General features: G+C 38.5%; 2 protein-coding genes across 9 annotated transcripts in view; one reads left to right on the top strand and one right to left on the bottom strand.

Annotated features, from left to right (window-relative positions):
• Immp2l (inner mitochondrial membrane peptidase subunit 2) overlaps positions 1-18995 on the top strand; it is an 815753-nt gene that overhangs the window by 361167 nt on the left and 435591 nt on the right. The gene's annotated exons all lie outside the window — the stretch shown is intronic.
• Positions 13124-18995, bottom strand: part of Lrrn3 (leucine rich repeat neuronal 3) — a 31033-nt gene continuing 25161 nt past the window's right edge. For 2 of the 3 annotated variants that reach the window (XM_055623989.1, XM_055623980.1), the window contains one exon: positions 13124-16281. In XM_055623989.1, coding sequence (XP_055479964.1) covers positions 13804-15954 — 2151 coding nt within the window. In that variant the 5' untranslated portion in view covers positions 15955-16281 and the 3' untranslated portion in view covers positions 13124-13803. Of the gene's footprint in view, positions 16282-18445; positions 18601-18995 lie in introns of all 3 variants that reach the window. The other variant, XM_055623999.1, reaches the window with a different exon arrangement.

Here is an 18995-nt window from a genome sequence, read left to right as displayed (position 1 = left end):
AGGTTGGGCCAGTCATTGGTTGGCCCTTGCCTCAATCTGTTCCATCTTTATCCCTACACACCTGTAGGTAGGACAGAATTTGGGCCAAAGGTTTTGTGGGTGGGTTGTGTCACTGTACTATAGTCCAGCCTGGCTACGAGAGGGCGGCCACTTCAGGTCGTAGTGCCTGAGCTGTTGGTGTTCTGTTCAGGGAGTTTATTGTGTTCTTACGCTGGACGTTAGCCATATGGGTGTCCCTGGTGCCAGCTGACCGTTGCATGTTCTTGGTGCTGGCTGGACTCCTTGGGAAGGCAGTCTGGCCGTGGGAGGGACAGAGCAGCTCTGGGGAGAGTGGCGGCTCACTGCTGCTGGCTGTGTCCCAGGACTGAATGTTTTCTTTGGTAACATACTATGTTCACTTAGGGCATTGTTTTGCACTATAAGATAATGCCATAAAGTTACTTTCGTGTGTGTGTGTGTGTGTGTACATACACATACATAGACATAGACATCATATACATGAAGGCTTCTACAGTACTTGTTACCATATGGATTTTTAAAAGGCCTTTAGTGTTAATTATAAATCAGTGAAACTGGCTGGCTAGCAAGCCTCACAGATTACCTTCTTTCTGCCTCCCAGACATGGCCTGATATTTCTTTCACATTTTACATCTCTAACAGGCACAAAGACCTTAGTAGACCTTCAGCCCTTAGCAGAATTGACACTGTGATGGAAAGACCATTGAGGCCATGGAACCCACCTTCTAAAACAAGAGCAAAGACTTAATTCATCAAAGTCCATAGTTCTTGGAAAGTCCCTAAATGTACTAACCTTGCTGTTTTATTTTAGTGTTCCACTTCTTATTAACTGTTGTTATTAACTTAGATGTGTCAATGCAGGATGAAATTTGTTTTGCTCACAAGCTCACCCTAAGAAAGTCTTGCAAAGCCCGTGCCTGAGTTGTCTTCTCTGGCAGACATCTCAGAACAATGAGTGCTGGGCTGAACTCATGCTCTTATGCTGGTGCAGCACTTCCCTGATGGAGCCATTTCCCCAGCTCCTGGGTTCTGAATGTAACAAGTTCACCTTTGCCTTTCCTTTCCCCACAGCACCTCTTTACAGCTGCTATGCCATGGTTTCTCTCCTAGTTCCTCTTATTTTTTCTGAAGTTAATAGAAGCCATATTAAGCTTTAAATTAATTGATATAAAATGCTAAATGACAGTTCCACCACTGATTGCTGACTTTGGGTTTATTTCTTACCATGATGGTAGTGGAGAGAGAGAGAGAGAGAGAGAGAGAGAGAGAGAGAGAATATTTGCATTCTTTGTGTAGACTAGGATAAATTTTCATGAAATGTATGTGAGTTGCAATGTGCTATGTTTATTTAATGTGGGAAATAGACTGAAAGTGTTTACAAGTCAAATGTCAAAATGAATTTAAGCTTTGGTTATTCTAATTTATTCTAATTTATAGTCTCCTTCTCAGACATGCTCATACTTCATTGTGGATTTGATGGTCAGCAGGCTTAATGATGAAATACTAGGATGTGTGGTCGGTCACCAGGCCCCCTGGAGGGAGCGTGCCATCAGTCAATCAGTGTTTCTATTGGGAGTCTGCTCATAAGTCTAACATTAGAGCCTCATCGTCTCATTCCTCAGCAAACCCCAATCCACACCAAACAAAACCAAACAAAACAAAACAAAACAACCAATTGGTGGTGCTGGTTGAGTCACCACATTGCCATTCCATGCTCTCTTCTGAGCTGCTTTGCCTAAACAAAGTTGTTTTAATTTGTAATTAACACAAATGACAAAATACTTATATTACTTTTATTTTTAATTACAACACAGTCATATCATTTCCTCCTCTTTCTCTTCCTTCCAGCTCTCCCATTCCCACTCCTGCTCCCATATAGGTTTTATGGTGGGAAAGGAAGGAAAATGAGAGAAGGAAGGGTCTTTAACGGGGAAGGGGCAGCATTTGACAGATTTTAAGGATTGCAGTAGGCATTTAAAAGGAAACACCAGCTGTTTTGCTTTTCTACGAAGAACAAACCCTCTCTCTTTTTCCGATAGAAACTTGTTTCTCCTGTTCTTTTATGCTGCTGTAAGTTCTCTTACTGAGTTTCTCACTTGTAATCTAAATAATGGCCCTTGGTAACCTCTTCCTCATAGAGCTTAAATACTTTTTCCTTGTACCAAAGGCTGTGCTGATGCTTACCATTTACTTATTCTAGTGCTAGTGAGATTGATATTAACCGTGTCATGTGACATCAGGTATCATCAAATACCCTTGACTGTCTGAGGACTGTTTTACTTCTCTTGGAAAATAGTTCAGGAATGTACGTGGATGATGTGACTTGCCCAGAAGAAAAAGAGGTTGCAGATGAGGAAGCTTGGTTGACTGCATTTAGTTTCTTGCTTGTTTTAAGACTTGGATCACATCCAAAATTCATCAGCTCCTTTAAGGTTCTGGGTTTCTTCCATGTGGAGCAAGGAAAAGTTAAGGGCAAGGGAGAACAATCATCAGTTTATAGGGCTGCCTTGTGGGTATTCTCTGTTTTGCTCTAGAAAGAACAAATTAAGATTAGAGGAAACAAATAGCTCAGAGTACTATGAGAGAGAAAAAATTTATCTATAGCCTAATGTACCAGACTGATTTTGGAGGACTGGCCAACTAGGGAGGTTGAGATCTGCAGCTCACACCCGGGGACTTTGGGGCTAAATGTGAGAAAGACATGATCACTGAGGCCTCCATTCTGAAACTGGATGGCTTTTATGCCACGCGGAAAGTGTGGGTAGTTTTACTTAGTATTAAATGAAAGTAGTGGGAAGAGACAGTATTATAAATTTCCTCAAAGGCAGAATAGCAGATTTTTAAAACTGTATAATTGCAATATTTTGGTTGCTTTTATCAATGGGCTCCTCTTGGATATTTACATACGTACATACATCACACTTTGATCATTTCCACTGTTCCAACCTCCTTTTCTTATTCTTTCCTTTTACCTCTCCTATGGCCACATGGACCTTTCTTGGTAGTCCCTCTGCTACTGTCTTTAGGATGCCTTTTATAAAAATTCTACTTGCCACACGAAAAAGAAAAAAAAAAAAAACAACAGGTGAAACTGGTATTTTCACTTAACTCTGTAACCCCTACTTCTATCCATTTTCCTGCAGAGGACACAATCCCATTTTTCTTTATAGAAGAACAAGCATACACACCAGGCTTTCCTGATCCATCCTTGTGTGGATAAGCTCCTGGAGTGGCTGTGGCTTGTCTCTGGTGGGTGGGGCTGCAGTAACCATAGCTATGCGCCTTTCTTGAAGACTGATTTGGTTTCCTTTCAGTATGTACCAGGCACAGCTGGATCCTGTGAGTGTTTAGAAGTGAATATTTCTGAACATCACATATTGTTTTCTATAAATATGCTAATTGGTATATACATGTATATATACTAGTGTATTGTACATTAATATATCAATGTACTATAAATTAGTACATTTATAAAGTATACATTTATATGTATATAGTACACTAGTATATATATGTAAACTTTATAAATGTACTAATTTATAGTTCATTTATTTATATATTAGTATATATATAAATATAGTAAAATATTATATATATATAAATGTACACTTTATAAATGTACTAATTTATATTTCCAACAGAAATTTTCCTTTTCAACAAATAATTGACAGTAGTTAAAAGAAAAACTAGACTGGCTAGGCTTCTGTAAGCTGATAGTGAGGTTGAACTTTCCTTTTTGTACTTAATTTTGTTTATTAACTATCTGTTACTTCTATAATAACACACTAAAAACAACACTGCCAAAACTATTTTGTATTTTAAACTATTTTTGATAGAGTGTCTTAGTGTATATGTATGGCATGTCTAGAATTTGTTCCATATTTCAGGCTGGCCTGGAACTCACATAGATCTTCCTGCCTCTTCCTCCCATGTACTGGGTTTAAAGGATTATTCCATATTGTCTGGACTTAAAGGAATATATTTTAAAATAATAATGTGACATTGTGTTAATAAAATGTTGACCTGAGCAGTATGGCATCATTTTGTGTCAGGCTTCCTCTTACTAATAAATACACGGTCTGTTGACACATTTATATGTTGTCTGGCAGGATATATGGCTCTTTTCTGTCACACCACAGTGAGTGGAACATATCCATGAGCTGTGGCACGAGCTTGAAACTCAGGAGCTGGCTCTGGGTACCAGATCCCTAGATACCATGATTTAAATATTAAGGAAAATGTATCTGCTTGACAAAATTTAGATTTTTTTTCTTAGAATTTTGTCCTTTGCTTCAGGTGAAAATTTTTAGGAAGGCTTTCAAAAGAAATATTGTCAAAGAACTGAAAATTACTATGTTAATATATTATCTCACAGTTACCTAAAGCACCTTTGAGACCAATGAATAGCAAAATGATCTACTGTCAGGCTTTCCATAACAGAAGTATGCCAATAGTTTAAATTATTTTTAGCCTTGAGTTAAATTGCTGTGATGTAATATACTTCTTTAATAATCTCTTTATATTTGACTCCAGATTCTTTTTTAAAATTTATTAGTTAGTTAGTTAGTTAGTTAATTAATTTATTTTGTTCTTTCAATACAGGATTTCTCTTTGTAGCCCTGGCTGTCCTGGACCTCACCTGTAGACCAGGCTGGCCTCAAGTTCAGAGATCCTCCTGCCTTTGCCTCACGGGTGTTGAGATTAAAGCCGTGTGCTACCACCTGGCTTATTTATTTTTTGTTTCAGGTGTATGGGTTTTCTGCCTGTATACCATGTACGTGCATGGTACATTTAGAGGCCGGAAGTGGGACATTGGTTCCCCTGAAACTGGAGCTACAAGTAATTCTGGGTATTGAACCTGGACCCTCTGGAAGAGAAACCAGTGCTCTTAACTGCTGAGCCATTTTTCCAGGCCTGACCCCAGCTTCCTAAACTCTTGTTTAGAACCTCATGTGGAAATTGCAAAAGTGACTGTGAGAATCACGAAACTGTGTGAGGAGGACTGCTTTGGCGGATGCCCAGTGATCACAGATGAATTCAAAATCACGTTCAGAGCAAGCTCAGGGTGCTGCTGTAGGGGTTGCCTTGCAGCTGCTTTTAGCTTGTTTCCGGTACACAGAACGCACAAGCTCTGTGGACCCAGTTCACGTTGCCTGAAGCATCTTGACTCCGGTTACAAGTGCTTTCAGCATCTTCCTACCACTATTCCTCCAGCATTTAAATTTTAAATTTATACATTTTCAGATTATATTGCATTTCGAATGCTTGATTTTAAAAATTGCCATTTGAATTGCTGACTTAAGTTACACAAACTATTATTAAATGAACTCTGATTTCAGAGTAGGACTAAATTTTTACAAATTCTGAGTTGGCCCTAAAAACACTTTTGTTTTTTGTGCTATGTATTTATGAAAATTAGCATTCATAGCATTGACAATTACAAAATCAAAATATTGATGTGTGATGAAAAATGTTGAAGATGTGTCTCACAGTATTAAAAAGTCAAGTTTTAAAATAAGTAAAGTGTATGATATATAAATTGTGGGCAATTATACTTACCTTATTAATATGCAAATGTTTCCTCTTTCCTAAATAGAAAATATATATGCATACTAATGAATTGTGTAAAGGTTAGTTCCTTGTGTTTTATTATCAGTAAATGTTTTATTTATGTTTATTTTATAAACCCATGTATTTGGGGTCCTGTAAAAACATCTAAGGTGGAAAGAGGCTGCAAAATGAGAGTTAAAAAAGCTCTGTATTCAATAACTTTATATTACATCAGCTCCTTCTTCCTAAGTGCTCACAGTATCCAGCAAGCCTAGGACGTGTGTGTGCAGTTACCTGCCTAGCTACATATGTGCTGTGCATATGAAGACAGTGTGAGTTCAACACCCTATCTAGGCAATAATAGAACATAAAAATGTAAAATACAACTGAAGAGAGTGACCTGCCGCCACCCAGGTAGCTGTGATGTTTCATAGAACATAGTGCGCGGAACTGAATGCTGTCTGCCCCTGTTTCCATCCTTACGTACTTTTCAAATCCCGTGTAACACATTTCTGAAAACTTAAAAGGGAAATGCAAATGATAGTGGAAATAGCATTATGTCAGGCTTGCATTCAAAGCCATAAACCACAAATTTACACCCTATTTAAAATTTAATGTCTAAAATTACCCAAAATTTCTAGGCTCTTCTTTTACTTATTTCCCTCTCTAGAGGCAGTGGAGAGCCACAGTGATATTTTGGCTCTCATATATTTTCAAAAGGGGGGGGGTGCTTTGAAAACAAATCTGAAATTAGTTCATCCTGAAATACTGGATGATCCTACCATAGAAGATCACGGGTCAATGAGGATGTGCACGCTGGCATGTGTTTCTGTGGTGGCAGATTAGGACAAAACTAACAAGGGTTGTGTACCTTGATGAAGTCCTCATGCTGCTTTTAACTTGGCATGGCTTGTCTCTGGGATGATAGTTTCCACCATGGCTAACACCACATAAAGCCTGGCTTGGCCCTTACCTAGTCTCTAGTTGGTTCTCCCTCTTTCCTCTGTAAGAACTTTGCCCTATTTGCTCAGTGTTCTTATGGCTTTAAAATGCTACAGCCCATTATTACTTTCAAGCCATGTCTAATCTACTTGCGTTCTCTAGTTCGGTGATTTCATAAAGCAATGTGAGTTCACAGCCTTTGAGGCTCCTTTCGAATGCTTTGGATTTCTCAACACATATTAGCTGTTCGTATGCCTTTCTTAATTATTATGATGGCACTACTTTTATGTGTTGAACTTTCCAGATTAATTTGTTAATACCTACTTTTTCACTGCTTTTTTGATGCCAAAGGAATCACTCAGAATGTCTAGCAATTGGTATGGCTTCTAGCACATATTTCCCGGTAGACAGTGAACGGATAAAATGCAGGTGACATGGAGCATGATTTGTCTTCCTGTTTAAAATTGTTTCTTGCTGAGTTGGGGGAGATCAAACAAAATGCCATAGTGAAACCTAGTACTTTTCATGATACATTATGAAGAAAGTTTTTCAGTGTATTGTCGCTGCTGCTTTCCAAATCATCTTACTAAGGAGCTCTATAAGAAACAAGTACCATGCATGGAGATAACCTAGAACCCCTGCACAGATGTAGCCCATGGCAGTTCAGTGTCCAAGTGGGTTACATAGTAATGGGAAGAGGGACTGCCTCTGACATAATCTGATTGGCCTGCTCGTTGATCACCTCCCCCTGAGGGGGGGAGCAGCCTTACCAGGCCACAATAGAGGACAGTGCAGCCACTTTTGATGAGAACTGATAGACTAAGATCAGAAAGGAGAGGAGAACCTCCCCTATCAGTGGACTTGGGGAGGGGCATGCATGCAGAAAGGGGAGGGAGGGTGGGATCGGGAGGGGAGGAGGGAGGGGCTTATGGGGGGATACAGAATGAATAAAGTGTAATTAATAAAAAATTAAAAAAAAAGAAACACAATTTACTTGAAAGACAACTAAGTAATAGCATAAACCCAGTGTAGGAAAAAGTCAGGGGGAAGGAGAGAAGTTCCGAGCAGAGTAACTTTCAAGCGTCTGTGGTGAAAGTCACCCCCGTCCTAGCTTATGTAATGGGGTATCTTTGTAATATTTGTTTGAAACAGCCACTCCTGTCTTTGGCAATTTTGAATGACTTGCTATTAAATGAACCCCTGCAGGTTCTTAGTCACATGGCTTTGCTTATTTTTATTTAATTTTTTTTTTCTGTTCCATTTATCACCAAACAATCCATGTCCTCTGAACTCCATTAAATAACGCTGTTCTCTCTAGAACTGTAGCCGTAGTTCATGAATGTGCTCCCCTGGGCTTTTTGAGGTTGATTGGACTAGAAGGCACGAGCAGTGCCAGACTGCTCTGCACACTGAGTCCTCACACAAAGCTGGGAGGTTGCTGGTTTCCTTAACTGGTGGAGCAAAGGCAGCGAAGAATCTTCCTGCTGGCAGAGAGCTGGGAGGACTCTTGTTTTGGTTTGGTTTGGTTTGGTTTGGTTTGGTTTTTTTTTTTTTTTTTTTTTTTTTGATTTTTCAGCTTTTATTTAAATTTTTTTTCTAACAGAGTAGGTGGCTTCTAAGCTATATTCTTTTAGAAGTGGCTGTAATCTGAGCCTTAGAAAACATTTAGCTGTTGATTGACCATCCTCCACTCATAGCTAGTAGAATTGTGAGAACTATCAGATCGACAGAGGAATAAATAAAAAAAGAAAAGTACCTTAATAGGCCCTGTACCTACTGGACACTTGGCAAATATGCTTATCTAAATTTTTATTTATAACAATATCCATAGATTTTCTTTTTCCTTGGTCCTTAAAAAATTAGTGTTGTTAGTCTTTGACAAGCACTCAGAGAAATCCATCAAACTTTGTCTTTAACTCCTGTTGTAAACCTGACATTGGAATGTTTTAGAAGAACATGTTGATGTAGTTGGTTAGATGATAATAACAATTAGAGTTCTATTTCTTTTTTACGGTACTGATTTAGCCAAGGTTACCATTGCGATATATTGTTTCCATTCCCCAAATCACCCATTTTCATGGCTCAAGGCATGCTCAGGTAGACTGGGTGTTATCATGGCTCACGATCTTGTATCTTTTTCTTTGTGTTTACCATTCTACTGAGGGGGGGGGACCTACTTAATTTTTTCACACTATTTCATAGTTATATGATAACATGGAATGTAAAGTAGGAATATTACTACTCTATTCCTTCGCATTCTATGAGTGAATAAGGTATCTGTACATGTATATAATATAGGATTGATTTTATATAAATAAGTTAAATGGTCTGTCTGGCAGAGGGCAAATGAGAGAGGAAGAGAGAGTGAGAAAGAAGTGTCATCATATTTTGGGCTCCTAACTCTGAAGTTACTTTTTCTCATCTTTTTGTTTCTTTTTTTTTTTTTTTAAGCCTGGTAAAACACCGTAAAAATCATTGCTCATTTTGAGTCTGACATTCAGTGTTGGCGAAAGTTTCCTTGTTTTTTTTCCTTCTTCCCAAGTTAATAATAATGTATATTAATACAAATATCAATAACAGTTTTGAAGTGATATTTTCTGTTATAGGAAAATATCAGATGTTTTAGATTATTTCTTCAGGAATGAAATGGATTGAGTCGCCCATGATTCATTGGAAGGAAAACTTGTTCCATATACCACACACATTTTTTTTTTTTTAGTAAAGTTCTTTTCATGCTACAATTACTTAATTTTTGTTGATTATATGAATAAAAATATTGCTAAGAGAAAGAAGTGGGCCTTTTGTTTCCCACCGTTTTATGACTTTTGAAAGATTGGGAGGCTGTGAATTATTGCATGCATATTGATTTGCAGATATATAATGAGAACATATTTTTTTATCCTCATAAAAGAAGTGTTTTGCCATGAAATATTAAGTATTAAAATGCTGGGTTATTGAATGTGGGTTACTGAGAAGCAAACATTGCCTTTATGTTATTTTGTGGATAAGAATTTTGGCTTCTTATTGCCTATATTTTTTTCTTTGTAACTATTAAGGATTAATTTACTGTAAGTTTCTGACCTTAATAGTCCTGATATTGTGTCAAATACTTTTGAAAAATTGTTTTGGTATGTTTGGTTACTTTATTTTAATAATGTCACTTCTGAGAACTTAAGGACAAATTCTGTCTCTCCCAGCTTGGAAACTGGTATCCCAAACACCAGGAAAGTATCTATAGCACACTCTGATTCCCTCGATGTGAGGTATTAGGAAGGTGAATTATATCCCACATTGAATTCATTGTTTGTACAAGAGATTATTAAATGCTATTCATGGGAAGCCCAACTGGATTTTTAAATTAATAATCCCAGACACTATTCTGTATGCTTTAATTATAAGTTTTTGGTCTCTACCTCGGCCACCTAATGCTATGATTTTTAAAATATATACCAGTTAGAAAAGATGAAGGTAACACGTATTTATGACATCTACAAATATCAGGAACTATTATGTCTTGCAAATTCTAGTACAGAAATTAGAAGTTTACCCTGATTTTTATAACAATTTCAGGGAAGTTTTGGGGGAATTTTGCCCTTCCTTAGCAAACTTATTCCTTTAAAATTTGCTGTTTTATTGTGAATTTTGTGATTGCTAGATATTACAGTTTGAAATTTTTAAGAATCAGTGGGAGAAGGATCTTTTGGGAGCCAGGTAAGTTTCTTTGTAAGAGATATAAACATCTTGATCAGTGCTAAATTTTACCTCCTTGAATTTAATTTTTCCTTTGCTTGGATGACTAACCTCCCTAAGCTAAAATAAAATCTGCTGGTGCTGGACAGATGGTTCAGTGGTTTAGAGCAATGACTGTTCTTCCAGAGGACTGGGGTAAATTCCTAGCACCCCATGACAGCTCAGAACTGTCTGTAATTCCAAGATCTGACACCTTCACCTAGACATGCATGCAGGCAAAACAGTTCTGGGAAATAGATAGGATCCTGTATTTAATCAGCCTAAAGATAGTATTAGGCTAGTCTTAGTGATACAGAGAATAAAATCAATATATTTTTAACAAGCTCCTATGTCAGCATATTTTTATAAGTTATGTATTTGAGCTCAAAAGTTCTGTGATTTCTGAGTAGTGTGGTATGTACAGCTGCAAAGCAATGTACATAAAAAATAAATAAATTATTTTAAAAATCCACCTTTCTGATGACAAAAGCATGCTGTAATATTCAACTAGGAACAGTTGTTTGTTAGCCCTTCAAAATCATGTACTATATGTAATTGTACGTGTTGTACATTGATTCACCTGACAGCACATAAGTTCGTTTGCATCAGCATCTTTGCACATCTAAGGCAGTGTACTGTAGTGTTAGGACAGCCAGGATATCACCAGATAACAGATTTCGTCTCCATGCAACGGCACCGGTTTTGTACAGGCAGTGAATTGATTATCAAAACTTCATTACACAATCATGACTATTTTCACATTGTTTTGGCATGCTTTCTTTTCAAAAATAGGCAGTTTTGGTTGTACTAAAATATGTGAAACTATGTCATTCTTTTCAAATAATTTTTGTGTGAGATTTTTTTTTCCCATAAAGATAAGTGCATCACTGGGTATTTGTGGAGGTCTGAGCATCGGGATGTTTCTACTTAGGTAAACTTCACTGCAGCTGGTAATTCCATGGGGTCCATCTCACCTGTAAATCACATGTGAATCATCTGACTAGTGCACAGTTATGTAGTGACTGGTTAGGAGGTTGTATAGGAATATTAGGTTCTAGTCTCATTGCTGAAGCAGAATTCTTTCTTGCTGATGTATTTGATTAAATCTTAAATAAAACAAGAACATTAAGTACTTGCATCAATTTGTTAGTGACAAAATAATTTACATGCCTTCCACTATTTATTTATTAATTGATCTTATTTTATGGCAGTTTTCAAAAGAAGTAATATCTGGTACAAATAATGAAGTAAATGTGGGGCATAATTTCGCCTTCCTAATGCTTGGTATGCATTGTAAGCTTTAGATATTGGCTGTGATGGTTCGCCTTCCTAATGCTTGGTATGCATTGTAAGCTTTAGATATTGGCTGTGATGGTTTCTCATGAAGGTAAATGTAAAAGAAGCACAAGAAACACGCTCAGTTTCTTTCCAACCTATACAATAACTGCATCCTAATAGGTCATACTTCAGCTCTTAAATTTTTGATAAATAGCTGATGCACACAAAGCTCTGTCCATGGTGCTGAAACCTTTTATGATATATGAGCATGTCTTACTGATAAATTCCAATGTCAGCTTCTGTGTGATAGTGATTCATCAGGTTGTAAAGTTTGTGCTTGGGAAACACATTTGAATTAACAAGTTCCATATTTCAGTTTTGTAGAAATTAACACAGTTTGTCCTTTCATTTTTAAAGAGTTCATAGCAATTACCTTCCACATTGTCAAAAACAACTAGGGTTTAATTAGAAACTGTCAATGCTAAGACAAAGGAAATGTATAATATCAACAAATAAATTGATATGGCTGTCATGCTGGGAGTGCTTACAGGCTGCTGGTAATGTGTACTCAGCTACTGCAAAGTGTTAAACAGCACAGCAGTTATTAATATAGAAGCTCCTGGCTGGAGAGAAAAGCAGTTTGTCCATTGAAACTATGGCTTATTATTTAAGATCGGTATTCATGATTTAGAATGTTTCCTTTATGCAAAGTTGTTTTTGATGAATTGCTTTTATTAGTGAGATGACTGAACTTCTCAATCTCAGTAGTTTTTGTTAATTTTTCAAGTAAAATTCATTCATATAAAGGATTTCAAAATGGTATTTTCATTTTATAATCTGAAATCATTTTAATATATGTTTTTCGATATTTTATAGACATCTTACTAGATTGTTCTTTATTGTTGTATTTTACCCTAAATCACCTACAGAGTTCATTCTCAGTTAACGAAACTGTTTCCTGGCATTTTTTTATCAGCTGTATTCACCTGTAACCTTTGTTAATGAGGGGTTCTGGCAGGGGGATCATGAGTTCAAGGCCACCCTATGTTACATAGCAAGTTTAAAGTGAGTCTAGTTTTCATAGATGGATGCTCTTTCTAAACCTAAGCAGCATTTTATTTTACAGTGAACACTGGAATCAGTTGTATCACGTTTTCATATTGGAAAAGAGAAAAATGTAAGTTAGAGTTTCAAAAAGTTGAACCTTATAAAGTTTTGCTACTTACTCAGATTTTATAGAGAAAATCTTAAACTCTGCTGTTAAAATGGAACATGTGATTTCCTTACTGTGTCTCTGGGGCAGCAGGTTATTAAATTACTTATGACATCGTTGAAGTTCATTATTTGAAGTCTCAAAGAAATGTGAACATACGCTTAGATAAATAAGTCCTACTGAAATATGGCAAAAGTTTTGGCATAGCACCAACTTCCAGCTAATTGATTAATTATTAATATTACGCCTTGACATACCCCAGTATTGGATTTACATCCTTTAAACCAAATATTTAAATCTTCTTCCAAAAGCTCCTTCTTTGAAAAAAAATCTTTAAATGAATTCATAGTTTTCTGGAGGATTTATTTTAACTAATAACGTGTTAAATATAACATTATAGCCTTTTAGTATTGATAAAATGCTATCTAACATCCATTTTTGTGTATCAGTGTGGTTTCCAAATCCAATGAAATTCTCGCTGTTAACATTCCAAATGTGACTGTAGAAAACACCTCTAAGAAACACTGGCATCTAAATGACTTCTAATCAGATGATATTTCCCAGAAATTATTCTTTATTTAGAAACAAAAACAAGACAAAAGCAATTGATTTTAATCCAAAATGTATTTTTCCTTATAAAAGAGGTCCACATACTCACTGTGTCTACTCTACAGAATTTGTCCGTCACACCACGCGTCAATTCAAGTTTATCTGGTCACTGCAAAAGCTCGTGGCTAATAATGTGTACTACAACACAGGAGGAGCGGCTGCTCAGTTCAACTACTCTTCTATACTTAAAAAAAATACAGAAATGTTTCTGATCACATTAGCTGTAGTTCTGACATAAAAGTTACATGAAAGTTCTAGAAAATGGAATTGTTTTATTTGGTTGCCACAGTACCCTTTGAAGCCAGCCGGTTAAAACGCTCAAGTTTCCCATGTTTCCGCTGGTCAGAGGCAGCACTGAAGCTTCCTTCCAGAAAGTGACATTCCTCTGCCTGGTTTTTGTTGTTTTTTTTTTAAGCGCTACTGCAGTCCTGAGCTTTTCTCTGAAGTGGGTTTGGTTGACTGTTTTAGGACATGTTTGTGGGCACACCTATAGTAGTTGCTTTTACCTCCAACGATGCCCTTTTGTCCTTGCCGGCTTCCCAGAGGTTGACGGGAGGAGGGTAAAGCTCACTGAATGCCAAGGGCGGCTTGGAAAAGTGAGGCACCACAGGGCTGTGTTCACCCTCTCGCTTCACTTCTTGTGAGACACAGCTGAAAAGACACATCACACCAAGGAGCCCCAGAAGGCCTCCGAGGCAGGCCATAAACACCACGTGGCTCTTCCCATATTCCTTTTTGTCATGGTCCAAACTTTTCGTGGTGACATTCACACATTGTTTCCTGCTTTTATGGTAGATGGTGGGAATATCAACACAAATTTTGTACTCAGTGGCCGGTTTCAGATGGGTTAGGTTATACACCTTGACGTCAGATGGTATCCGAGCACTTTGGGCTGCATGAGAGTCTTCAGTCTTAACAAACGCTGTCCACTTAACACTGGATTTGAAGATTTTCGAGCTCGCTTTCCAAGACACCAGAACGGAATTGGCCTGGACGTCTCTCACCTTAATATTCAGTGAGGCGTTGTTATCCTGAGGAATAGACCCTCCCACTTTGATCATAACAGACTTTAAGTCAGCACCGACCAGGTTAGTGGCCATACAAGTGTACAAGCCCCCTTCGTTTGGGGTTATTCTGCTTATGTCTAGCGTGCCTTCAGAGTGAACATAGAACTTTTCTCTCAGAGTATTTGGCAGCAGTTTCTGACCTGAAGGTGTGATCCAGTAGATTTCAGGCTGGGGCTCTGCAGTGGCTCTGCAGTGAAGGGACAGATAGCTGTCGGCTTCCACCTCCAAGCTCGAAGGAAAGCTCTCGGGAGCTATCAGAGGGAGGCACATTTCCATCATATCCCGGAAATGCACCTGCCGAACTTTCTGGCCTTGGAACTCAGGTGGGTCCACACAGAAGAGAGAATCTGGTTCCATAAATCGAATGTTGGTTTTGTTCATGTTAATCCAGCGGATTACGCAGTCACAGCGGATGGGGTTGCTGTGGATGCTGATTTCCTTGAGGTTTGGCAGGGACTCTATGGTTCCGTGGTAGAGGGCGCTGAGGGCGTTGCTGTTGAGCATGAGCGATTCTAGCTTGGGGAGTCTGAAGAATGCGTTGGGATGGATGTAAGACAGCCTGGGGTTGTTAGTGGCTTCGATTTTCCTCAAGTCCGGCAGGTTATCCACAGCGAGACTGTCGATGGACACGAGCTCAGGCATGCTGTTTATCCCCAGCTCCTTCAGGTGCAGCATGTTGCTGAAGTCACCCCTCCGGATTCTGTTGATGGGATTTTTATTTAGGTCCAAAAACTTGAGGTTTACAACCTTCTGAAGAGCCACCTGGGGTACTTTATTAAGCCTATTATCATAAAAAGAGATGCTTTCCAAGTTTTCCAGTCCGACCAAGGCATCATCTGGGATTTCCGTGAGGTTTATGCCTGCAATGACCAGACTGCGAAGCTTGAGGAGAGGCCGGAAGTTCATGTCTTTGATACTGATGATGGGGTTGTCCCCGAGCATCAGAATCTCTAGGTTGGGCAGAGCGTCAAACCACTTACTGTTGATCATCTGCAGCCTGTTTGAGTTGAGGTGAAGCCGGAGAAGGTTGTGAAGGCCAATAAAAGCTCCGGGAGAAATGGTGGAAAGCAGGTTGTGATTAACGTAGAGTTCTTGTAAGTTGCTCAGGCCGTACAGACACTTTTCAGGCAGCTCCGTTAGTTTGTTTTCCTCCAGGTACACAGAAAGAAGCTGCGACATCTTTTGTACATTAATATTGGTGACTGAAGATAAATTGTTTTGAGATAAGTCCAGACCAGTAAGGTTTACTGGGAAGTCCGTGGAATGTTCAATTCTTGCAATATTGTTAGTCTGTAGGAGCAGAATCTGTGTGTCCACAGGCAATCTGGCTGGGAAGTTTAAAAGCCCTAAGTCATTACAGTCCACTGTAGATGCTTCCATATAGATGGATCTGGGGGTAAACCAAGGCCTGACTTCACATGTACACAATTGTGGACAATCCGCTTTCTTATCTACAGCTTGTACTAGTGTAGTGATAGCTAGGCCAAGTAGCACATGAATTTGGAGTGGCATGTCCTTCATCTTAGCTTTCGTCTTCAGAAATTCCATAGGCCCTTAAGGATTCCAGTCACTGCCAATAAGTTCAGTACGAGCTGACTGACGAGGGAAGGATTGGCGTTTGTCAAATGATGAATGCCATAGAACTGTAAGTGTTTTCTTCATGGAAATAATTATGAGTGCCACACATGTATTTTTCCAAAATTGCATGCATAGTGGAGAAATGACGGTTGCTGTCCCCTCAGTGATGGAGTGTTGATGGACTTTTCGAAGGTGGTGTATGTATAGATGGTCATAGGAAATGGAGCGATTCATTTATTAGAAGCCTAAGATTCAAATCCCATGCGTGTCCAGTACTTGCAGCTGTAGAGGCATATTCTAAATGCAATCAAAAGAGGAGAAAAATTAGCTCAAGAGGAAAGTCCATAATTAATGTTTAACTAACTATAATTCACATATAATATTATTGGAGTTTACAGTTATTTCAGTACATTTTGATGACTGTGGCACAGATATTAGGTGGGTAAAGAAATTTAATCTTCAAAAGACTGAAGTTTCATTAAGTATAATAAATATGCTTCCAGAATTTTCATTTGTTTCAATTCTTTGTTTATATTTCTAATTTTACTTATTTTATTTTGCTATTTTGCTTTGTCTTTTGAATTAATGATATTGAAAAAATAACAATAGCCTTGAAGGTGTGGTATACAGAAATAATACTGTTTTATGATAGTGAAATAGTGTGCCTGTATTTCTTCCCTCAGAGTCAGCCCCTGGGAGCAAAACTGTTCCTGACTGCTGAAGGAGCTAAGTAGTAATGTTTAACACAGTTCCCTACTTTCATTTTGCCTCTCTCTATTCTCTGCTTTGTATAAGAGAGACTTGAGAGTTGCGGAATTTGGAGGCTATCAAATATACCTTACTGTATAAAATTAACTTCAGGTTAGGATTTGATTGTTTGTCATTGAAATTAATTTACTCAGTAAATTATTACATCAGTAATAACAATAAAAAGCAACTGCTTTATAACAAGCAGAGTGGATATTCCTTCTTTAAATGGACGCCAGCATTTTTGTCATAGAAAAATTAGAAGTTCCAAAGGCAAATCACAGGTTGAGGTATGCTCCACTCAACAGGACCGAGTCCTGGCAGGTCTGTGCTCCGTCTAGGTGGGTGCTGGTGAGACGCTGCCACTCTTCCCTTATTTCAAAGTCAGGCATGGCTAGACTCTTCATTTTGGGCTTGTTGCCTCCCCGCATTTACGGATAAAATGGCATAATTGCATGAGAATATGGCCAACACACAAAACCACCTAAACACATAAGCAAAAATGGCATGTGTTCTCTGCGGAGATGTAGAAATATTACTATTTTAACATAAAATTATAAATCACCTGCAGTCCAAACTCACAGCTAACTTGTCTCTTCCCTTTTGCACTCAGAAGTGTGATTTTAAGTCTCGGTTAACTACTAACTCGCCTTGAGTCAGGGACACCCCAATGGTTTTCTTCACTGTTCAAGCCTGTCTCTTCTGGGAAGCCTGCCTTCCAGATAACTTCTCCCTCCTGCCTCTCAGCGTTTCATGCTTTCAGTCACACCTCCTGGAGAACAGGAGACTTGCTTGCCTTCTCATCTCCAGTTTCTGACCATGGATAACCGGACCACGTGTGCCAGTGAATGGAGTCCGCTAGGAAACGTACATTTCCATCACCTTGCCTGTAGTGTAAGCCATTCCTTCCTTTTCTAATCTTAAATAAAGTTAACTGATGTAATTTGACGTGTTTTACTAGTTACAAAAACTGTGCATTAACTATATTTTTACATAATTATGAATTATTAATTCTGAGGATAACACAAAGGAATGTGAGACTCTAAATGTCAAATCCTGCAGTGGTTCTCAACTTTCCTAATGTTGTGACCCTTTCATACAGTTCCTCATGTTATGGTGACTCCCAATCATAAAGTTATTTCATTGGTACCTCATTCCTTCTCTTCTTTTATGGGTAGTGATTTATACATACCGATTTGCGGGATATCTGACATGTGGCCCTCAAAAGGCTCAGGACCCACAGGTTGAGATCTGCTGATTTCGAGTGACCCATGGTGTATAGAAATAATACTGTTTTATTACGGTCAAATAGTATGCCAGCACTTCCTTCCTCCGAGTGAGCCCTTGAGAGCGGGAGTGTTCCTGACTGCGGAATGAGCTGAGCAGTGACATCTAGCACAGTTCCCTACTTTCATTCCACCTTTCTCTTTACCCCGCTTCGTAGAAAGTGACTTGACAGTTGCTTGCACGGTTCATTCATTTATAATTTAGTGACATTTATTGAAAAAGTCCGTGTTTCAGTCACTGGGTTAGTAGCCACTAGAGAAAGAGATCACTTTGACACTTTGACGTTATCACTTTCTATAGTGAACTCTCAGTCAGGAGGCTCGAAGCACTAGGAAACAGATTGGTAGAATACATGCAATAGTGAAGCCAGAGATATGGATGGCTACAGGAATGGCACCTGAAGAAAACCAGTAGAGAAGCTCATTACCTCTTATGTCCAAGGTGAAGGAAGAGCCTAGGTGGAAAGCACAAAATAATTTCCGTTTTTTCATAAATCACTCAGCTGAGAACAGAGGAGCCATGACTTCTGCCAGCTAATTGCTGTAACAGGTTCCTCCAGCTATGGGAAACGGAGCCTATATCCTGCAAGTTAACCGCAGCGTGGATTATTAAGCGGCATGATTAATATAGAATGTAACTTTTCATTTTGAAATGATTTTGGTGGGTATCTTTGAACATTTATATTTATGCTTAATCAGAATATTTTTGTGGTTCCATTTCATCAATTGCATGACTATAACCTGGAGACAACAGAGTTTGGCCTAGGTTCATCCAGAAGACTTTTAACCTAAGAGTTCTTGTGGTGGTGTTTGTTTGGGCTGGGACATGGGAAGTCTGTTGTCAGCAGGTCAGCAGCTATTGTGGGTTATTTGCACAGCCCTAAGGCAGAAGCAGTATTGTATTACTTAGTGCTTCAGAGCTTCTGAGTGTCCCTGTTAGCAATTGTTTATGTTAGCAATGGCCTTGTGAGCTAGGCT

Source organism: Psammomys obesus, unplaced genomic scaffold, assembly GCF_907164565.1.
Source record: "Psammomys obesus unplaced genomic scaffold, mPsaObe1.curated_primary_1811, whole genome shotgun sequence".
Taxonomy (NCBI): Eukaryota; Metazoa; Chordata; class Mammalia; order Rodentia; family Muridae; genus Psammomys; species Psammomys obesus.
Note: the sequence above shows the minus strand (reverse complement) of the source record. Positions and strands in the feature narration are given on the sequence as shown.